Consider the following 24,255-nt stretch of genomic DNA (forward strand, 5'->3'; position numbering starts at 1 on the left):
AGGGCTGTACCTTAGAAAATAGCCCAGAAACTAGGGCAGAGACATAAGAAAGCCCTGGCAACTTGGAGTCAGGGCAGGGTGAGGAGTGGCATGTCATTTATCATCATGGTAAAGGAAGTGGGATTTTAACACCAACAATATAAGAAGTGAATAATATCATGCCACAGCACCAATGGGGGGTAATTACAAAACAAAGTAGGGATGTCAATGACGGCATATGCACACAGAGTGGTGCAAAGTTACGATCCTCAGTCGCTCCTCCAGATGTATTCTAGAATCATCTCACGTTCCGTATTCTATAATGGGAAAGGTGTGTTTGAATTGCTGCACGGGCCACAGAGTGGGGTAATGAATGAATGGAGCTCTGTGAGTGATTGTATTCGATACAGGCCTGTGTGGAGAGGCCTGGCCACACTGTGTGTGTCTCTCTGGAGTAAAGGTTATACCCGACTATGTGTAAATGACTCCATTAGGCCAACCTGAGAGACTAAGTGACAGACCCCACAGTCCTTCATGCTGCCCAAATCAATTCCAATCTCTCTCATCTAGGTGTTTCATGCATTTCTTTCCCCAGCATGGTGTGGCAGTCAATAAGGACTCCAAATTGTATTGTGGACTATTTTCTATTTAGACTATTTCTGATTGTTATTTCTGACAGCTTTTTTCTCATAGTTGTGAGGGTAGCTACAGTATCTTGTGTGTTTTCTGAAAAAGTAGTGATGTTTTATTAAGTTTGCCAAGGGCATTCTCCTAAAAAAAAAATGGTATGTGCTAGCTTCAGTGACAGAATTTGTGAGCGAAGTTAACAGAATCTCAGCATGGAAGCAGCCAGAACCCAACAACAACAAAAACAGGAGGTACACAACCACTTTCTCAAAAATAATAGAAATTCCTACAGTATTGTTTGAGACTTGACATAGCAATCTAAATCAGACTGATGCAATGCATATTCTATTATCTGCTCAAAAAAAGTATAATTTAGAGTAAACTTCAAACCCCCAAAAAACAAATTAAGTTTCTGTCCCACTAAGGGTATAAAGAAGGTCATTGGGTAATGGATGCAGTGCTAAAAATGTCAGCACATGTGGGCCCAGCTGAGCCATGAGCAGATGCTGAGTCCTGTGTGTCACAGGCAGAGAGTGAGGAAAGTTTCCTAATTAAAGTTAAAACATCACACACAATCTCCAAATCCCTCATTGAACTCTTGGAGTGTTGTGTGTGGTATTACTCATTAATCCATAACTCACTATCTACAGTATCTACTATCTACAGTAGAGCTGGAGCCACCACACTATTTTACTTGTAAGTTCAGCGTTAATGAGAAACAAAGAGAAGGGTTGGCATGGTGGACTGTGTTGGCACCTCTACCATGCCTCCTGTTCTCTCCGGATGGAGATTAAACACTTGGATGGTGCTCAGTGCCATGGAGCTTCCTGTGCAGAGGCATGTCCTCTTGTCTGTCTTTGAAGCGCTGCGATGTCATTTCCTCTCTGCTGATGACATCCACTGCTCTGCTCTACCCCGGCCCTCCAAGCACCGGCATCTGCATCCCCCTCCCCCTCCCCCCCCTTCCCCTTCTCCAGGCAGGGACTTTAATTAGGAAACTTTCCTCACTCTCTGCCTGTGACACACAGGACTCGGCATCTGCTCGTGGCTCAGCTGGGCCCACATGTGCTGAGGTCATTGTTTGGTTTCGTCACATGACAATGCCTCTGAAGTTGCAGACATTTTCACATCTGCATCTTCTGCATGCGTTTAGCCTAGAGCAAGAAGGACAACGTTTTCAGTCTCATTCATATCAATGAGCTGCTTGTGCTGAATGCACATAAGGTGCATAAGATAAGGTCTTCTGAATCCTGGTCTTATACATGTAAATGTTTGCAGTTTAGTAAAACCGAGTAGAAGACTGATTGCCACTAAAATAAGGCATGAGCTGAAATCAGATGGAGAGAGCTTTCATAGAGCTTCTGGTTCATCCAACCTGTTAGAAGCTCTGTTGATTCTAAATTACATTCCAGAGCTTAGTTAAATTAAGGGGAAAGGTGTCTGCCTCTATAAAGAAATACCAATAAACCAGGACGGAATTCTGGAAAAAAATCCATGAATTCTCTGTGCTGAAAAACACTGATAGAATAATCTAACATTCGCCACAGAAACCATCAGCTGAAGAAATGCAATAGGCATGTTGGCACAAAGTATGGGGCAGACAACAGCTTAAGGAATGCGAGAAAATGCATTCTATTTTCCCTGGGCTTCGAAATCAGCAGGCAATAAAGCTAGACTACAGGATTCTATTTGAGGGGAATTGAGATTGGCAATATTGCTCACACTATCAGCAAAAAGCAACAGGAGTCCTTGAATGGGGAAGGGATAGGACAAGAGAGGCCATAAGTGGAGGGAGGAAGGCTTGTATTTAAGTAGGACACACAGATTGTGAGTTCAGACCATAGCACCAGGAAGAGTTGATGGGCACTCTCTCTCTCTGCAGTAACTTGGGGGCTTCAGCAAAGCATGCTTATCACAATGCCAAACCATCTGCTCCCTTGGAACGGGCTGTGCAAAATTATGCCTTTTCCTCACTTCCCAAGGACAAAGTCCTGGAAATACTAAAGGTACATCAGACGTGACAGAAAGTATAGACGAGGGGTTCCCAAACTTTTTTGGCCCCCGACCCCATTTTGAGATGAAACATTTTTCGTGACTCCATCATGTAAACAAAGTGACGTAATCAACGGCCAATGTTTACTTTTTTAGATTGGGGTTATGACAGTCTATTACAAATCAGTCTGACAGTACTTTTGACAGTATTTCAATCTGAAGGAAGTATGTTTTGAAGTGACTGAAATGCATCAGAAAGGTAATGGGAAGTTCAGAAGACCATCAGGAAATAATCTTGTATGATCTTGATATTATTTTCCCCCCAGTCTGATTTAGTGCCTGGTCTTGTTCACTCTGTTCTAATAAGTCCTGCGTGGCTTGTGGGCTTTGCAAGGAAACAGAAGACACATACGTGTCTTAGAGTCTTATCTTTCAGTGATGGGGTCATAATATTTTGAAGTTTAAACTGTTCAAAAAAATAGAGCCATTTTTAGGAAGAAAACAGAAACAGCTCTGTTTAATACATCTAGCGGCTACCGGCTATGAAGCAAGTTCATTTCATTTCAGAGTTTCTCTCACAACCCTATTTTCAAATAAGGCGACCCCACATGGGGTTGCGACCCCTCGTTTGAGAAACGCTGGTTCAGACCTACAACCAACTCCAAACAGAAAAATGCTCTTATGTTTAAAATTCGATGGTTGGAAAATATCACCCAGTCATTCTGAGATGGGTTTGTGTGCCTGTTAATCTTGACCTTGAGTGAGGAGGAGGCAGGTGCTGCCGTGTGCATAGTGAGTGTGTTCCATCGCCACAGTGAGTCACAGAGGGGTCCGTGGAGGCAGCCCAGCCCTCAGTCTAACAGCACATTTAGACATGCACAATTAAGGCATCAGTGGGACCTGTGGCACAGAGCATGTCATGCATGGCATCACCCAGCAGCTCTCCCAGGGGCTCCGCAGTCCCAGCACAGTGTGTGATCATGTTAACCAAGGATGACTTGAAAAGTTACGCACTTGAAAAGCCTCCCTCCCTCCCTGAGCATTCTGCATCCACACACTTCATATTGCCCCATTTTAGATATCACATGGATTGTCGGTCAATAATCATGCAACATTTTAAACTAATCTCACAGTCTCTCTCTAATGTACCAGCCATTCCCCATGGCACACTTGCACGCATTCACACACACATGTATACACACAAACAGCAGGCGGAGGGAGCAGTACTGGAGACGTAATGAGGGTGCAGAGCAGAGCGAGGGGGGCCCGGCTCGTCTTCCAGGTCTGCTGGGTCATGGCTGCCTGTGTGGTGACAGCTGCTGTCCACGTGACTGCCGTCTTCAAAGGGCCTCTTTTCTTACCAGTTCAGTGAATTCATTGCTTCCCAAGTCTAATCGCTCCAGCTGTGACAGTCTGTGTATTGACCTGCAGCAAACAAGAGGGAAGAGCCTCAGATTCTGGCATAGAAACAAAGTCACCATTTAGAAAGGCCAATCACCAGCCAAACTCCTTCCCAAACAGGCCTCCTGCAACTCTGCCATCGCAGAGGGGACGCTGTGCTTGCCAGATATCCCCACACATTCACATAATATTCACTACAAATATAAATAGCTAAAATCAAAACAATGCAGTTAGTTAATGATTAATATAACATGAAATGGCTTTCTCCATTGCACCATGCAACACCTCAAATTAAACTCTTTCATCCATGCAGTGTACACAATGTCAGCCGGGGAGAGCAATGTCAAAATGATTTCATCTAAGATGTATTGCACATCATTACTGGTTGTATTGGCTTGCGATTGCAGAGGACCTTTGTCTTGAGTGGTGCGCGTCCATTAGTAAAATCACTAAAGAGGATAGTCTGCCATGTATGTTTTATGTCATGATATACAGCAGCTGGGCCATATAGTTCATTTCAATTATGATGTGAGAACAAACAGATCAGATCCCTCATGACAGAATATCTCCCCAACCTTGATTACATATCAAAATCCTATTTGTAATCTATACCCTTCCTCTAGGATACACTTTCCCTCCAATGACTCTGTGATAACGTGACACACTCATTAACTGAATGAGGACATTACACTCATCTTCAAGGGGAAACATGTTTCAGTTGGTTTACGCAGATGAATAAACATCCCTTGCTGTGCCACATTAGAGGTGACAGAGGATGAGTGTACTTCATTTGATTCAATCTCTAGTGTGAGGGATGGGGGTAGGGTTATTGTTATGGTGGGATAAAAGTTGTTTTCAAATCAGGACACCTGAGTGAGCCAGCATGCACCAACCAATGTGAGCAGTGTGTGTCTGTCTCTTGGGCACGCAGCGCAACACTCTCAACTATGATAAATCACAACATCACTGGCTGCGCTCCACTAGCTACACACACACCAGTACACACACACTCCAATGTGGGGCCTTCTTCACATTTCATTTAGACATCAAATAACAAGACCACAGCACAGCGCCCCTCCTCTGACACATGCTACCCATCGCACAGAGAGAGACTGATGGCATTTGCTTTCGAAGCTGCTATTTACCATGCTCTGACTCTGATCTGCCCATTAAGATTCCACCTCAGAATGTTACTCAGGCTATTTGCCCCCCAGCGTGTGATGCAGGGGGAATGGTAAAACCAAAGCCTGCTGTGTTGACGAGTACCTTGGGCAGGGTTGGATTATTCATAGGGACTGAGTAGGCATGCTGGCTGCTAAAGCTGTCAGTGCTTCCATTAACAGACACTTTTCATGGCTACTTCAGGGGCTACTTCAGTAGCTCCTCCATAGGAGAGAGGGGACAGACGTGAGGTGGGTAGGCTATGTGTAGGCTGGATGGAGTGGGATGAAGGCTATCATTTATTTGAAGTGCTTGTGGAAGACATGGAGACGTTGCAATAAAATACTCTATTAACATGTGGATAGATAACACTAAAACAGTTCAACATTGTAGTTCTCTCTATTTGTATGAATCAGTGATATTGCCTGCAAATTATCCAGGCTGTATCACAACCGGCCGTGATTGGGAGTCCCATAGGGCGGCGCACGTCCGGGTTTGGCCAGTGTAGGCCGTCAATGTAAATAAGAATTTGTTCTTAACTGACTTGCCTGGTTAAATAAAGGTTAAATAATTTTTTTAAATAAAATGATCTATGTACTTTCGTGAAAAGTATGTTGGCAAAGAATTTAGTTTCAGCCTGGGATGTCTTTTACTGTACCCTTTCCTTTCCATCCCATGATCAAACACGTATCTGTAGCTAACTCTAGCTGCCCTGGTGATGTCTCTGCGTGGTGAATCACTCACTTTGGCATCGTTTTCAGGTGGTTCTCTCGCAGTTCCAGGATCCGTAACTTGGAAAGTCTGAAAGGTAGAGGATGTCAAAAACACACACAATCACGACAAGACAAACAAAATAAATTATAGGGAGGGTATATTCCTGGAAACTTTTGAAGTTTACCAGAAAATTACCAGAATTTTCATCTTTCAAGGATTTTATGTAATCTATCACAAGGCATGTTAGTGGGCCTTTGGGTACTTCAGATTGTCACAGGTGCCTGTAATAATCTCTGGCACTCTGCGTGGCCTTATCACATGTAAAATACATGAAACAATTGAATAAGAGTCAAAAAAATGGAATGACAAAGCTACAAAACATTATCCTAAATAAAAACGATACACTCAGTGTTCCAGCATGAAATAACCTTTATACAGTGCATTTGGTGCATTCGGAAAGTATACAGACCCCTTGATTTACAGCCTTATTCTAAAAGGTGTAAAAACGTTTATTTCCCCTCATCAATCTACAAGCAATACCCCATAATGACAAAGCATGTTTACCATTTATTTTGCAAATTTATAAAAAATGTACTGAAATATTACATTTACATAAGTATTCAGACCCTTTACTCAGTACTTTGTTGATGCACCTTTGGCAGCGATGACAGCCTTGAGTCTTCCTGGGTATGACGCTACAAGCTTGGCACACATGTATTCTTCTCTGCAAATCCTCTCAAGCTCTGTCAGGTTGGATGGGGAGCGTCGCTGCACAGCTGTTTTCAGGTTTCTCCAGAGATCAGGTTCAAGTCCGGTCTCTGACTGGGCCACTCAAGGACAGTGAGACTTGTTCTGAAGTTTATTTTTATTTATTTTATTTCACCTTTATTTAACCAGGTAGGCAAGTTGAGAACCAGTTCTAATTTACAATTGCGACCTGGCCAAGATAAAGCAAAGCAGTTCGACACATACAACAACACACATGGAGTAAAACAAACATACAGTCAATAATACAGTATAAACAAGTCTATATACGATGTGAGCAAATGAGGTGAGATAAGGGAGTTAAAGGCAAAAAAAAGGCCATGGTGACAAAGTAAATACAATATAGCAAGTAAAACACTGGAATGGTAGATTTGCAATGGGAGAATGTGGAAAGTAGAAATAAAAATAATGGGGTGCAAAGGAGCTAAATAAATAAATAAATCAAATAAATACAGTAGGGAAAGAGGTAGTTGTTTGGGCTAAATTATAGGTGGGCTATGTACAGGTGCAGTAATCTGTGAGCTGCTCTGACAGTTGGTGCATAAAGCTAGTGAGGGAGATAAGTGTTTCCAGTTTCAGAGATTTTTTTAGTTCGTTCCAGTCATTGGCAGCAGAGAACTGGAAGGAGAGGCGGCCAAAGAAAGAATTGGTTTTGGGGGTGACCAGAGAGATATACCTGCTAGAGCGCGTGCTACAGGTGGGTGATGCTATGGTGACCAGCGAGCTGAGATAAGGGGGACTTTACCTAGCAGGGTCTTGTAGATGACATGGAGCCAGTGGGTTTGGCGACGAGTATGAAGCGAGGGCCAGCCAAAGAGAGCGTACAGGTCACAATGGTGGGTAGTATATGGGGCTTTGGTGACAAAACGGATTTTGTACCCACAGCATGATGCTGCCACCACCATGCTTCACTGTAGGGATGGTGCCAGGTTTTCTCCAGATGTGACGCTTGGCATTCAAGCCATTCTTGGTTTCATCAGACTAGAGAATCTTGCTTCTCATGGTCTGAGTCCTTTAGGTGCCTTTTGGCAAACTCCAAGCGGGCTGTCATGTGCTTTTACAGCGGAGTGGCTTCTGCCTGGACACTACCATAAAGGCCTGATTGATGAAGTGCTGCAGAGATGGTTGTCCTTCTGGAAGTTTCTCCCAACTCCACAGAGGAACTGCGGAATGGCTTCTGCCTGGACACTACCATAAAGGCCTGATTGGTGAAGTGCTGCAGAGATGGTTGTCCTTCTGTCATAGTTACCATCGGGTTCTTGGTTATCTCCCTAACCAAGGCTCTTCTCCCCCGATTGCTCAGTTTGGCCGGGTAGCCAGCTCTAGGAAGAGTCTTGGTGGATCCAAACTACTTCCATTTAAGAATGATGGAGGCCACTGAGTTCTTGGGGACCTTCAATGCTGCAGACATTTTTTGGTACCCTTTCTTAGATCTGTGCCTCGACACAATCTACGGACAATTCCTTTGACCTCATGGCTTTGTTTAATTCTCTGACAAACTGTCAACTGTGGGACCATATATGGACAGGTATGTGCCTTTCCAAATCATGTCCAATCAATTGAATTTACCATAGGTAGATGGTTGTAAAAGTTGTAAAAAGATCAAGGATGATAAATGGAAACAGGATGCACCTCTGCTCAATTTCGAGCCTCATAGCAAATGGTCTGAATATTTAAGTAAATTAGGTATTTCTGTTTTTTTTATTATTTTACACATTTGCAAACATTTCTAAAAAAACTGTTTGCTTTGTCATTATTGGGTATTGAGTGCAGATTGATAAGGGAAAAAACATTTTAATCAATTTTAGAATAAGGCTGTAACATAACAAAACATGGAAAAGGTAATGGGGTCTGAATACTTTTCAAATGCACTGTACAAACTTTTATTTATTTTACTATGTCAATATGTATTTGTTGTCAATATTTTGGCGTCAAACTGGTGGTAGCTTTGAAAAATGTCAATAGTTGGAAGAGTTGCAGAGTTAATTGAAATAATTCCATTTGTTGACAAGATGCTTCTTTCATTACTTATTATATTTTCTCTTGAAACTTATGGTCTATCTATTAGAAACTCATGGACAATATGGACATAATAAATGCATACTATATATGAATATATATATATATATATATATATATATATATATATATATATATATATATATATATATATATATATATATATATATATATATATATATATATATATATTTACAGTTATCCAAGTAGAAATGACCAAATTTACGATAGATTGCCTCAGATTTTCTGTTAATTACCAAAATTACTGAAGATTACAGTAACTTTGGTAAATGAACCTTAGTAGTAATAGATGTTAATGATATGCATAGGACTGTCAAGTATTGAATCAGAAAACATGACACCCCAACCTTAAATTCCATTACACTGAGCCCAAGAGCAATACCACTGCTGTTTTGATGAACTGTTACTTTATTTTCAATTCATCACCAAACCAGAGAGGAGATGCTGCTAAACCCATTGCTTTATTAAAGCAAGCCCCAGGCTGGTGCTTTTTACCAGGCGTTGTGTGCAGAGAATAAAGAACAGTCTGTTTACAATGTAAACCCACCCAGGCATACTTGTAACGGAGCGCAGAATAAAAGCTCCAATCCAAACCCTATCCATATACAGAGGGCCCAAGGACCCACAGACGCAGAGCAGGGTACTCCATAAGCTGAGCTCACCTGCCAAAGTTGGCGGGGAGGTACTCCAGAAAGGCGTCGTTTAAGAAGAGCTGTGTCAGGTTGAGGAGCTGGGTGAAGCCGTCTGGGAGCCTGTAGTGGAGAGATTGAAAATGAGAGAGAGAGGGAAGGGAATAGAGAGAATTGTAGAAAGAAAGAGAGCAGGTTCCTGTTAGTTGGTGCCAGGGTACAGGATTTACAGAGGCTAAGGACCTCAGACACATTTAAAGTCAGGCTAAATGTTAGCCCGCCCCAACTCCCCTGAAACATCTCCACTCAGCACTATCAGAAAAGCTAGCACACTGCAGCACTACAGAATGACTCATACTCATACCTTGGTGCCCCAAGGTTCAATATTCGGCAACATATATAAATAACATTGGTAATGCTGCAAAACATATATATAATTGTATGCAGATGAGACAGTGTTGTATTCCATTGCTCCATCGGTTAGCCAAGCCTTTTCACATTTTAAGTCAGATTTTCATGCACTGCAGAGGTCACTTTTTGATCTAAAGTTAGTGCGAGATGCAAACAAAATACATGCTTTTTTCTAGGTCCCAAAAAACAAGATTTAAATTAATGTGTAATGCCTAGTTTGAACGGTACACAAATTGAGCGAGTTCCTTCCTACAAATATCATGGTAGCTGGCTTGGTGACAAACCTTTGTTTAAAAAACTGGTGAAGAAGTTGAAGTTGAAGTTTCAGGTTTATTTTCTTTTTACAGAAAAAGCATGTCTGACTTTTGTTAATAGGAAGGAAATTGTCCAGGCCACTTGAATGTTTATTTTAGATTCTGGGGATATTATCTATACGCATGCAGCAGCAGCTACACTTAAACCACTAGATGCTGTTTCATTGTGCCCTTAAGTTTATTACTGGTGATAGTTGTACAACTCACCATTGTGTTTTGTATCAAAAAAATGGGTTGGGCCTCTTTGTATGTAAGGAGAAAGCAGCATTTTCTTGTGTTTATCTACAAAGCACTCATGTAGAAACATCCTATGTATCTATCATCATTAATTAAATGTAGACTTTTAAAATGGCCAAACCCAGGCTCAGAATTGGATAACAGCGGAGGCCCCTTCAGTCTCTACAGAGCTGGGTAAAGCTGATTTTAATTTTCTTGCACCATTTATGTGAGATCTCTGAAATGAGATGTTCTGGTCCCCATTGGTCAGTTCTGAGTACTGATCAGAGACCTTTACGTTGATAAATGTGTCTGTTTTTTCTTAATATGTTTGGAAACATTGTGTATTGTGTGTTTGACGTATTTATGCAGGGCTCATCTGTAAAAGAGACCCTAGTCTCAGTATAATAAAAAGCCCATCAGTAATACATCCTTACTCTAGTCTACGAGGAGCCATTTGTTTGTCAACCTATGATTTTCCACCCAAAAAATGCTAAATGTATGGTGTAAAAAATATTCAGTGGCAGAGCAACTCCTTATGGCTTTTCAATGTATTTAATAGCAGGAGTCACGTCATGTCAAGAACGAGCAGAGACCTGCATTACCCTCTGTAAGGACAGAAAACGACTCAAATGTATTGGTCACATACACATGGATAGCAGATGTTAATGTGAGTGCAGTGAAATATGCCATATTTAACAAATGGCATATTTACACAATGCAGTATCAATTAAGATAATTAACAGGGCAGGACAGAAATGTCTTAGTTTAACATTGATGGAATTGTTTCTATTCTTCTATTCAAATCATTTCAATTCAGAAAAAAGCCTCAGATACACAAATAGAACAGTCTCCCATGTAGTTATTTGCCTCTTTATGTTTATCTGTTAGAGTTGCCCTGGGGCGATTTTGGAAAATATTAAAAAGATTGACCCATAATTTCTACAGACATTTTTACTGAAATATTAATGGATGTTTCTTACTGAGGTCATCTGTGGTTGTTGCTTGGTACATAGCGACAGACACACAGCTGTTGGCGATGATAGTACACCATTACCATTGTCCCTATAGACTACAGCCATTCCACCACAATGATACACTTTCTCTCTTCACTTACTTGGCAATGGGATTTACACTGGCCTCCACAACAGATAAGCATTTACAGCATTTAATGTTGTCTGGGAACTCTTGAATACCTAAAGATGGAATGGAATAGAAACACGTTTGTCATTCATAAACCAATTACCACTCATGCCTCATCCTTTTGTACATCATGCAAACATTTAGAGTCACAGTATCAGTAGAGAGTAGAGATTTCGAATAGATCAGAGTAGAAACTAGCAGAGATTGATGGATCTCACTCGCTTACCGTTTTTACTGATGTCCAACTCCCTCAGGTTTACAAGGCTGGCTATGGTGGTTGGCAGGTTTGACAGGTCATTGTCAGGCATGCTCAGCTTCCGGAGAGCCTGACAGTTAAATAGTTGCTTTAGAAAGAGAGAGGCAGAATAGAAGAAACACAAGTTTTACTCTTAGCCTTCTGAGTTGATAGAGTGTAGACTTGGTGAGACTTCATGCATTGCGTTTCAATGAGGCTGATCTCTAGTGATGCGATGCTGTTAAATGAGTAACGTCTCAACATTCTAACGGGTTTCCCATTGATCACTGTAAGAGCAGCCACTCTCAGTTGAGTAACCTTGTGGGACAACATTAGTCCTCCACAGCTCTATATAGAGGGGGGAGCCACATGAGAGAGAGGGGTAACAGAGAGAGAGAAAGGGTGCTATACAGAATTATAGTGTGCATGTGCATCACAGCATGCCACTTGATGTTTGAGATAACAGGTTACAAATTACCATCACAGTGTATCATGAATAATGAATAGATCAGCTTTTACATTCAAAGCCAGCCAATACAGTATCAGCAAGCGCATTCTCCTATATTTGACTGCAGTCCATTCCTTTCTCCATGAAAAGGAGAGAATAGAAAGGGAGACGTTCTGAGTCTCTGCATCCCAAACAGCACCTTATTCCCTATATGGCCCATGGGGCTCTGGTTAAAAGTAGTGCACTACAAAGGGAAGAGGGTGCCATTTGAGATGCAGTCAAGGAGACATTACAGTCCAGTGAGGACATTACTATAACATGCCCATTATGAGAGGCCATTACTCTTTAAGAGCAGTAAGAGCCAGAGGGGGAGTAGCTACAACAATGAAGACTGGAGAGGAGAGCCAGCATTGTCCAGTCCTGCCCAGGGCATCACTCTGATACATGAGCCACACTTACATAAAGGACCACACACTCTGGATCTATCAATGCCTGGTCTTATGCAACCCTGTGAGGAGCCACACTGGCCCTGAACTCTATTCACAAAGACCCTGACCTAACGTAGCAGGCGTAAAAGAAAACGCCTGAGCGGGGTCCCCATATTCGGGTGTCATGAGAAAAAGAAGTTGAAGATACCGAAGTCGGTTTCTGCCGACTTAAAGCATCTAATTGGGAGTTTGTTGATGAACACTGTGAAATTTCATGAAATGTAGTAATTCCACTGAAACACTCTGAAGGATATCACAGTTAATTGCACTGTAAACATTCAGCCAATACAATGTTGTACTAAACGACTACGATGTATTCAGCCAGGGGTTTCAATTTAAAACAAAGACACTATTGTCAAGATTGTAATAGATCTCCGTTGAAAGTCTTAACGAAAGCTACATTCACAAATTGTATTGTTTTCAGTTCAATGTGAAGGTCAGACAAGAGTCAGCAAGTCCATTTGTGTTTCACTCTCTGCTTCATAAGCAGCTCATTTACAGACAGGAAGGACATTGCGGCACTGTTTGGTCTGTGGGGGTCTGGTTGGCCTGGCAACTTATTTAGCCAATCAACACTGAGCGCCACATGAAGAGAGAGTGCATCGAGCTGAGATAATGTTTCCATCGATCATTACGACATGCTTTAGTAATGTGGGGGAAATTCAGGGGAATGACTGTTGTCTGAACTATTTGGCTTTATAGAGCCTCTTTTCTACAGTTCACTCCTTTCATTTCCCAGCCCCAGCCTCAACCCCAGCCGCAGCCTTGTCCCCAGCCTCGTCCCCAGCCTCAGTCCCAGCCCCAGGCCCTGTCCCCAGCCTCAGCCCCAGCAGATCCCACCTTGGGCAGCTCCTCGATCTGGTTGGCATCCAGGTAGAGTTCCTCCAGCGTGCGCTCAAAGCTGAATATCTCCTTGGGCACCTGCTGCAGGCTGCAGTGAGAGTAGTCCAGCACTGAGATGACCTCCTCCTCACCCCGGAAGCACCGGCACGGCACCAGACGCCCAATGATCTTCCTCTTAGTCGTCATCTCCAGACACTGCACTGTTGAGGGGGAGGAGGAGATGGAGGAGGAGAAGAGAGAAGAAGGAAAGAAAGGGAGAGAAGGCATTTCAATCCCATATTAATGTGTGCTGACGCCAGGCTAGCGTGTCCTGAGTTATCGACAACATAAACTAGCCGAGCGTTCCTCTGACCCACTCTGTTTTAAATAATCTCCCCACTGCTTGGCCCTCGCCTCGCCATCCCCACGATTAGGTCAGGACAGCATTGCAGAAGATTAAATGTAATTAGCCGCAGCCATGCTGAACCACGGTCGTCGACCAGGCTCTTAATTGTCTCCGACAAAGTTAAGTGCATTTAGCCAACCTGAGTCAAAGTCACTATTCACACTGTTACAAAGCACAGCAATACCATCATACCAGTGCCACATCCTAATTATACCGAAGAAAAATATAAACTCAACATGTAAAGTGTTAGTCCCATGTTTCATGAGCTGAAATAAAAGATACCAGAAATGTTCCATACACATAAAAAGCTTATTTCTAAAAATGTTGGTGCACAAATTTGTTTACATCCCTGTTAATGATAATTTCTCATTTGCCAAGATAATCCATCCACCTGACAGGTGTGGCATATCAAGAAGCTGATTAAACAGCAGGATCATTACACAGGTGCACCTTGTGCTGGGGACAATAAAAGGCTACTCTAAAATGTGCAGTTTTGTCCCACAACACAATGCCACAGAGTCTCAGGTTTTGAGGGAGCATGCAATTGGCATGCTGACTGCAGCAATGTCCACTAGAGCTGTTGGCAGAGAATTTAATGTTAATTTCTCTACCATAAGCTGCCTCCAACGTTGTTTTAGAGATTTTGGCAGTAACCCCATTTGCTCAGGACCTCCACATCTGGCTTCTTCAACTGCGGGATTGTCTGAGACCTGCCACCCAGACAGCTGATGAAACCGAGGAGTGGCTCCCCAGCGCCCCTGCCAGTCATGTGAAATCCATAGAATAGGGCCTAATGAATTTATTTCAATTGACTGATTTCCTTATGTAAACTGTAACTCAGTAAAATGGTTGAAATTGCTGTTGCGTTGTGGTTGCGTTTATATTTTTGTTCAGTATAGTTTACATCAACTACCAAGGAGAAGTATAGTCATTTCACACAAATAAAAATGTTCCATTCTGCCGTGGACAACAACTCCTAAGCACTATTTCTTAGGGCTAAAGGAGATTTACTGGGTAAAGTAAATGTTAGATATCAGGGTTCATAAAATGTACTATTAGCATACATTCTCCATCTGTATTTTTTCACTATCACAAATCTGTGCAAATGATGCCACTTATCAATACGTACAAGGTACGCCAACAAGGTAGTATAAGCTGAAATATCTCTGTAAGTGTAAGTCCTTTAGTGCAAAGTGGTTATGTGTGCCTATCCACAGTCTTTAATATATTGAATAAAAGAAAGGAGACAAACATTGGACTAACAATAAATAGACACTGATCTGGACGTGATTCATTTGTTAGTGATCAGTCAGCAATAGAATAGTCTCTCACAAAGCCTCTCTGCACTGGTTAACTAACGGTGGAACATGTTTATGTGAAGACAAGGAACATGTTTGTGTGAAGACAATTTGCACTAAATAATTAGCAGCTCTGCACTCAAAATTATAGAAGACAATTAGTATGAATGTGTCCTATTTCCATGTAACGATGTGGTAAGATCTGAGTTGTATCTGAGTTTATAGAGTCTGCGAGACCATATTCCTTTCTCTTGGAGATTGTATAAACAGTTTTTCCCAATGGGCTCAGGGGTGGTGAAGGTTGAGTCATGCTTTCTCCAAAACATGACCCGCCAAGCCTTGCTTCTTAACACCCGCTCGCTTAACCCGGAAGCCTGCTGCACCCATGTGTCTGAGGAAACACCGTTCAACTGACGACCGAAGTCAGCTAACTGGGGTCGAACCCCAGGTTGCAGCGACGTCGCAACACTGCGATGCAGTGCCTTAGACCACTGCACCACTCGGGAGGCCATAATGAGATCTTTTGAACAAAAGTCAATCATTCCCCCAATTAAATAACATTTCTAATAATAAAGTAGTGGTATAAATGTGATTAGAAACGGGGTGGTTCGAGCCCTGAATGCTGATTGGCTGACAGCCGTGGCGTATTGGACCATATACCACAGGTATGACAAAACATTTATTTTTACTGTTCAAATTACGTTGGTAACCAGTTTATGATAGCAATAAAGCACCTCGGGGGTTGTAATATATTGCGTCGTGCCTAAGAACTGCCATATACCACACCACCTCGTGCCTTATTACTTAAATGTACCCTTGTGATAATTAAAACGTTCTTCTATTATACTGAACCCATCGTTCAGTCTCTGCTGGGAAATCAATGCCAAATTAACAAGATACTTGTTTATCATTTTAGTTTTTCCTGTTTTAGTCCTTGTAAATACCACATTAAACACCACTAAAAATACCAAGACGTGAAGCTGTGATTGTCCCCTAACCTTGGGCTGCTCTATGCCACTACAACTAGCGTGTGAATTGCACTGTCCCTGTACAAATCCATCGTTCACTGTTTTATTTATTTTTATTTTTTATTTCACCTTTATTTAACCAGGTAGGCTAGTTGAGAACAAGTTCTCATTTGCAACTGCGACCTGGCCAAGATAAAGCAAAGCAGTGTGAACAGACAACACAGAGTTACACATGGAGTAAACAATTAACAAGTCAATAACACAATAGAAAAAAAGGGGGGAGTCTATATACAATGTGTGCAAAAGGCATGAGGAGGTAGGCGAATAATTACAATTTTGCAGATTGACACTGGAGTGATAAATGATCAGATGGTCATGTACAGGTAGAGATATTGGTGTGCAAAAGAGCAGAAAAGTAAATAAATAGAAACAGTATGGGAATGAGGTAGGTGAAAATGGGTGGGCTATTTACCAATAGACTATGTACAGCTGCAGCGATCGGTTAGCTGCTCAGATAGCTGATGTTTGAAGTTGGTGAGGGAGATAAAAGTCTCCAACTTCAGCGATTTTTGCAGTTCGTTCCAGTCACAGGCAGCAGAGTACTGAAACGAAAGGCGGCCAAATGAGGTGTTGGCTTTAGGGATGATCAGTGAGATACACCTGCTGGAGCGAGTGCTACGGATGGGTGTTGCCATCGTGACCAGTGAACTGAGATAAGGCGGAGCTTTACCTAGCAAGGACTTGTAGATGACCTGGAGCCAGTGGGTCTGGCGACGAATATGTAGCGAGGGCCAGCCGACTAGAGCATACAAGTCGCAGTGGTGGGTGGTATAAGGTGCTTTAGTGACAAAACGGATGGCACTGTGATAGACTGCATCCAGTTTGCTGAGTAGAGTGTTGGAAAATTTTTGTCTCTGTTTATTTTGAAAGATGCAGTCACATCAGTTCTGGCAGTCAAACAAGGTTATTCATCATAGGCTAAAACCATGTGATGAGATTTGGATTCCTACAGACGCAGCAGTAGCAGCTCTGAGAGGCGTGCCGTTGGTTAGTGTACTGTGCTGTGTAGTGTGTACAGTTAGATGTCGAGATTTGGGGCCCAGCTAGCGTGGCTGCTGGCGGGAGGACAGCTGTGCAGGTGGAGAGCAGGGGCAGCTGGGTACTGATCCACAGCCCCCACCAGCCAGTAGTGACTCCACAGCGAACAGGCTGGGTCCCAACCACTCATCTTTGTTTTTCACCCAAAAACACACACACAACAACAATGGCTATAGCACAGGCAGAACAACCTTCTTTCCAGAAGCCACATTTTCCATGTATTGGTCTTTGTATTGTTCTGAAATCCTATTGTAAAGGAGACAAACAACCATGTTTTAATCGGAGCGCCTTGTAAAGAGCCTCTCTCCAATACTGTAGAGCAGAGCAGAGCAGGGAGATAAATTATATTTCAGCTTGGGAGACATAAAGCCAGTATGGAGCCGGGCTCTCTGGGGGCAGGAGTATATCACACAAGGTCACAGTGAAATCCCTCTATCACATCCCGACTCCTACTACCAGGAACACAGCAGCAGCTGCCAGTTCCCTCTCCTCTTCTCCTCAGTCCTCACACACACACAGCAGCATCAGGGGTCACACCCACAGAGAGGTGTCAACAGCCAATCAAAATGCAGGGAAGAGGCTGTCTGAGCAGCAAAAAAAATACCCTTAGAAATATCCAGCAGCTTCGTGTGGGTTTCCTAATCAGATCCTTTGAGTGAGATCCCTGCTCTTATGACTGGTTGTATAGCATAGAGCCAGAGGGCCTCTCATAGAAGTATAATTCTGATTATATAGGGCCTCTTCACACAGATCAGACCTGCAGGACTCCAGTGCTAGGCTCAGCTGCCTGTGTGTGAGAATATTCCCAATGGGGCTAGAGAGAGAGAGAAGTGACAGAGAGTGGTGAAGGTGAAGACAGGCAGCAGAGAGAAAGAAGAAGCAGCATCAGCCAGACAAGATAAGGTCTCCTTAATCTCCACAGTAGTCAAGAAAGCTGACTGATGAAGCCACAGCAAGATTTTACACACATTGATCCACAGCGCGTGAAATGTATCTATTTGTTTTAGGCACCATTCATTGTAAGACTGTGGTTATCTTACATAGCAATCCTAAACAATTCAGAAATGTGAAAACGAACTGATGCCAATACTATGTTCTCTCTACAACCAACAATAAACAAGTGTTCAAATTCCTGATCAAGATTAGCTGCATTACACAATCAATGAACCCTATAACCCACTGAATCTCATTTCTCTGTAAGATGAATTGCCTCTAGAACAGAAAGATTGCATAAAACTGAATGAGTTCATCAGCAATCTGACATTGTGGGAAATCTATGGACTCAATCTATGGTCTCATTTAGGTTGGTCTCATTTACTCTAAGAGCAGGGTGAAGAGGTACCCCAACGCTCAATCAAGTCAAATCGAGTATTGGAGTATACATAACAAAGTAACATACGCATATGCCTGTAATGCAAAATGGATTGTTGAATTGTATACAGTTTATTGAGCTTCTATTTTGAATATCCTTTTGTATACGGTACAATTACTATTATTCTATTCTCTCCAGCCTACCAAGTGTCAGAGAGAAAAGGAAAGAGTAAAAGAAGAGCACTTTGGTATGTTGTGTTATCATCAGTGAGTTCTGCTCAGGGTGCTATGGAAACTACATGACGGCAGGAGCAGATTCTGCAGAGGTGAGGAGCGAGGACACCGGCTCAGCTCCATCTCTATCTCTCTCTGTCAGCCATTCTATGGGAACAGCTCTGCTGATTAGATTTAATTCGCTAGACGAGTCATTCCAAATGTCTCTAACGTGAGCCCTCACTCTTGAGTATAAAATATGTACTCTTTTGTGGCTTATCAAGAGCACTGCTGAGAATATGCACATGAATGGAGATGTTGCCTGTAAAATAAGTTTATTTTTGGCTACAGATTTCAATAAAAAGCCAGCTCTGTCTTATTTTTTTAAGGAAAGTTGTAATTTGTGTCTATATCAGTGGCTCTGGTGAGCAAACCCTTCTCTCCCAGGAAATGTGGAACAGCAGAACACTGTACATAGTCATTATAAATGCATGCGTACCCCAACAGCTGAATTCCTCAGGGTCAGCTAGCAGCCAAGTTTACAAACGCAGCTCCTCACAATAGCTCCAATCCGTTACCACGGTAACCATCTTTAAGGGGTAAATGTATTTTATAGACAATTGTATTTATTTATCTGACAGTTGATATTACACACGTTCAGGAACCAAGGAAAATACGCATTGATTTAGATGTCCAGAGAATGTTGTGTAATACCCTTGTTAAAATCAAGTAGAGTTTATTTGTTATAATTACGTTGTATTAGATATAAAAGGTGATCGAATTGCTCCTGAAGTGTAATGTCATTAATGCATTTTTTTTGAAGAAATATTTCTTTAATGTACAAGTGAATAGATTAGTTTACTTTTAAGTTTTGACCAATATGGTAGCTTGTTAAGCTGAGGCCAATGGGAGAGTTGACCTGGTTAACAGGAGGCCTGAGAAAGAGACGTTGAAGTAAGAAAAAAAGAGATGTTGAAAAAAGGATGGGGAGACATTATCAGTGTTGGTGAAGAAAAACTATAAAAGAAGAAGATAAAAGTATAACAAAACCTATATCTACCGAGTTTTGGAGGGAAATACTGATTTTATTTTATTAGAGAGTTATAATTATTTTGTTAAGAAAGACTTAGTAGAGACTGAAGCTACCGTTTCATCGTAGAGGTATTTGACAGCCTCGAAGTTAGCCTAGTATTGTGCGAGACCTGGAGAGAATTGCTTGGGGAAGATACAGTGGGGAGAACAAGTATTTGATACACTGCCGGAAACGTATGATCTCTGTAATTGCAAACAAAAGTTTCTGTACCAAATATTAAGTTCTGCTTTTCTGTATCAAATACTTATGTCATGCAATAAAATGCAAATTAATTACTTCAAAATCATACAATGTGATTTTCTGGATTTTTGTTTTAGATTCCGTCTCTCACAGTTGAAGTGTACCTATGATAAAACATTACAGACCTCTACATGCTTTGTAAGTAGGAAACCCTGCAAAATCGTCAGTGTATCAAATATTTGTTCTCCCCACTGTAAATGAGTTAATGTTTCCATGGCATATCTGTTGCTGCTAAGGAGTACTGTCTGCATTGATAGCTGTGCTTGCTCTGGTAGGACACCTACACAGAACTGCTATACTTCCCTGAGGAAATATCAACTAGTAGTGAGTAACCATAATGGTGGGGTTCTTCGGGACTTCATGTGTGTCAATTTTTTTTTCAGCTCCAACGCGCGCCAACCGGTTTAAAAGCAAGCTTGTAAGTAATCTGGACAATGGTTGTATTATTTTTCATTTCTTTTGATGTGATACATTGAACATATGATAATATGATTGGTTTACAGAAGAAGGCTAAAAAGTATGTATTTTTCCTCTGTGAACAATATGTTAATAAGGATGGATGCTGCGGAAGTGATTGAGAGCTATGCCTTCCTTGCCTGGCTGTAAATAATGGAAGATTACAGTGAACATGAAGGAAAACGGGCTCAGGGTAAATAAATCAAGCAATCTGTAAAAGGTAATTGTAGCACTGGGGCTTATTCACAGAGCCTGGGCAGAGCCTGGCCCATTGACAGAAAGACAGACAGACAGAGCTTGGCCCACTGACAGAAAAACAGACAGACAGAGCTAGGCCCACTGACAGAACGACAGAAAGAAAGGAAGAAAGAAAGAAAGAAAGAAAGAAAGAAAGAAAGGAGTTAGGTCGGGGTGTGACTAAGCAGCGTCCCCAGGGGGAGCAGGGATCCTGGGCCTGGGAGGAAAGCCAGGAGTGGAGGACATCCTGGACTTGGGACGAAATAATGGCAGGAGACAAAAGCCTGCCATGGAAGCAGGCGGAAGCAGCGAAAGAGGGACAGCGACGACACCGGGGTTCGTGGCCACGACGTAGGCCCAAGAAGCAGCCTCAAAAAATGTTTTGGGAAGGGCACTCGGGGTGGTCGGCGACGCTGAGGGGTGAGTTAGAGACCTTCAAGGAGTGGTTGGCGAAATGTGAAGAAAGTGAAGCGGAAGAGCTGTTGGTTTGGCTGGAGAGGCAAGACAGTCGCCCTGAGGAGTGTGTTAGCCGTCCGATGCCACCTGTGCCAGCTCTCCGCACTCGCTTTGAGGAGAGTGTCATTGTTCCGGTACAATGTTTTCAGGTTCTACGCACTGTGTCTCCAGTGCACCTCCACAGCCCAGTGCGTCCTGTGCCAGCCCCCCGCATTTGCAGAGCAAAGGATGTCATCTGTCCAGGACACATTGTGCAAGCTCTACGCTCCAGACCTCCAGTGCGCCTCCACAGCCCGGTACGCCCTGTGCCAGCTCCACGCACCAGGCCTCCAGTGCGTCTCCCCACGGTCCGGTTCCTGCGGCTACAATCCACGGTCCGGTTCCTCCTGCGACGATCCAGGGTCCGGATTCTCCGGCGACGATCTTCGGGCCGGAGCTTCCGGCAACGATCCACGGCCCGGTTCCTCTGGCGACGATCCACGGTCTAGAGTTACCGGCGATGATCCACGGTCCGTTTCCTCCGGCCACGATCCATGGTCCGGAGCTTCAGGCGACGATCCCCGCACCAGAGTCGCCACCGAAGTGGGCGGATCCACAAGCGGAGCGGGGTCTACGTCCCACACCGTAACCGCCACCGAGGCTAGATGCCCACCCGGACCCTCCCCTATAGAGTCAGGTTTTGCAACCGGAGTCCGCACCTTTGGGGGGAGGGGTACTGTCACACCCTGACCTGAGAGATTCTTTATTCTCTGTTTTAGGTTAGGTCGGGGTGTGACTAGGGTGGGCATTCTAGTTTCTTTATTTCTAGGTTGGCCTGGTATGGTTCCCAATCAGAGTCTATCATCGTCTCTGATTGGGGATCATACTTAGGCAGCCTTTTCCCACCTGTTGGTTGTGGGATCTTGTGTGTGTATAGATGCCTTGAGCACTGCATAGCTTCACGTTAGTTTCTTTCTTCTTTATTTTTTTTTGCCGGTTCACGTTAAATAAAGATGATGAATCCAACCCATGCTGCATTTTGGTCAGATTCTTATAACAACGTTCGTGACACAGACAGACAGAGACAGAGACAGACAGAGCCTATAGCCTGGGACACATTAACTAGGATGCTACCAGTATTAAAACGATTAAAAAGCTCCATGCATCCTGTATGTCTAATCATTCCATATTCAATGATCTGTAATGTTTTATGTAAATATTCTGTCATAATACCTACACAAGGTTGTCATAAACTTCCCTTACACCGTGACATTACATTTAATGACGTTCCATTGCAAAGTTCGGCCTAGCCAGCCTTGAAGGCACTATACAGCCTAGTGTAGTAGACTAGTGTTACAACACACTATATAGCCTAGTGTGCTAGACTAGTGTTACAGTTTACTAAAGGGAATGTCGCAGGTACAGTTGAAGTCTGAAGTTTACATACACCTGAGCCAAATACATTTAAACTCAGTTTTTCACAATTCCTGACATTTAATCCCAGTAAAAATTCCCTGTCTTATGTCAGTTAGGATCACCACTTTATTTTAAGAATGTGAAATGTTAGAATAATAGAAGAGAGAGTGATTTCTTTCAGATGTAATATTTTTTATCACATTCCCATTGGGTCAGAAGTTTACATACACTCAATTAGTATTTGGTAGCATTGCCTATATATTGTTTAACTTGGGTCAAATGTTTTGGGTAACCTTCCACAAGCTTCCCGCAATAAGTTGGGTGAATTTTGGCCCATTCCCTCTAACAGAGCTGGTGTAACTGAGTCAGGTCACACACGCTTTTTCAGTTCTGCCCACAAATGTTCTATAGGATTGACGTCAGGGCTTTATGCCACTCCAATACCTTGACTTTGTTGTCCTTAAGCCATTTTGCAACAACTTTGGAAGTATGCTTGGGGTCATTGTCCATTTGGAAGACCCATTTGTGACCAAGCTTTAACTGATGTCTTGACATGTTGCTTCAATATATTCACATCATTTTCCTACCTCATGATGCCATCTATTTTGTGAAGTGCACCAGTCCCTCCTGTAGCAAAGCACCCCCACAACATGATGCTGCCACCCCCGTGCTTCACGGTTGGGATGGTGTTCTTCGGCTTGCAAGCCTCCCCCTTTTTCCTCCAAACATAACAATGATCATTATGACCAAACAGTTCTATTGTTGTTTCATCAGACCAGAGGACATTTCTCCAAAAAGTACGATCTTTGTCCCCATGTGCAGTTGCCAACCGTAGTCTGGCTTTTTATGGCGGTTTTGGAGCAGTTGCTTCTTCCTTGCTGAGCGGCGTTTCTGTCACGTTCTGACCTTAGTTCTTTTATTATGTCTTTGTTTTAGTATGGTCAGGGCGTGAGTTGGGTGGGTTGTCTATGTTAGTTTTTCTATGATTTGCTATTTCTGTGTTTGGCCTGGTATGGTTCTCAATCAGAGCCAGCTGTCAATCATTGTCCCTGATTGAGAACCATATTTTGGTAGCCTGTTTTCTATTGTGTTTCGTGGGTGATTATTTTCTGGACTGTTTCGGTTTCATTTCGTTCTCTTTGTTGTTTTATTATTTAGTGTTCTGAGTTATAAATAAATATAATGAACACTTACCACGCTGCGCAATGGTCCTCCGATCCTTCTTACTTCTCCTCCTTAGAAGAGGAGGACGAGAATCGTTAACCTTTCAGGTTATGTCAATATACAGTGGGGCAAAAAAGTATTTAGTCAGTCACTAATTGTGCAAGTTCCCCCACTTAAAAAGATGAGAGAGGCCTGTAATTTTCATCATAGGTACACTTCAACTATGACAGACAAAATGAGAAAAAAAATCCAGAAAATCACAATGTAGGATTTTTAATGAATTTATTTGCAAATTATGGTGGAAAATAAGTATTTGGTCACCTACAAACAAGCAATATTTCTGGCTCTCACAGACCTGTAACTTCTTATTTAAGAGGCTCCTCTGTCCTCCACTCATTACCTGTATTAATGGCACATGTATGAACTTGTTATCAGTATAAAAGACACCTATCCACAACCTCAAACAGTCACACTCCAAACTCCACTATGGCCAAGACCAAAGAGCTGTCAAAGGACACCAGAAACAAAATTGTAG

General features: G+C 42.6%; 1 protein-coding gene across 15 annotated transcripts in view; it reads right to left on the reverse strand.

The window, feature by feature from the left end:
* lrrc7 (leucine rich repeat containing 7) overlaps window positions 1-24,255 on the reverse strand; it is a 172,955-nt gene that overhangs the window by 32,347 nt on the left and 116,353 nt on the right. For all 15 annotated transcript variants that reach the window (XR_005051841.1, XR_005051843.1, XR_005051842.1 and 12 more), the window contains 6 exons: window positions 13,404-13,606; window positions 11,619-11,736; window positions 11,367-11,445; window positions 9,342-9,431; window positions 5,905-5,961; window positions 3,960-4,023 (listed from right to left, as the gene is read on the reverse strand). Coding sequence is in view for 12 of the 15 variants with exons in the window: in XM_036978176.1 (XP_036834071.1) it covers window positions 3,960-4,023; window positions 5,905-5,961; window positions 9,342-9,431; window positions 11,367-11,445; window positions 11,619-11,736; window positions 13,404-13,606 (611 nt within the window). In the remaining 3 variants the exon portion in view is untranslated. The remainder of the gene's footprint in view (window positions 1-3,959; window positions 4,024-5,904; window positions 5,962-9,341; window positions 9,432-11,366; window positions 11,446-11,618; window positions 11,737-13,403; window positions 13,607-24,255) is intronic.

The sequence above is a fragment of the Oncorhynchus mykiss genome, chromosome 5, assembly GCF_013265735.2.
Source record: "Oncorhynchus mykiss isolate Arlee chromosome 5, USDA_OmykA_1.1, whole genome shotgun sequence".
NCBI classification, from domain to species: Eukaryota; Metazoa; Chordata; class Actinopteri; order Salmoniformes; family Salmonidae; genus Oncorhynchus; species Oncorhynchus mykiss.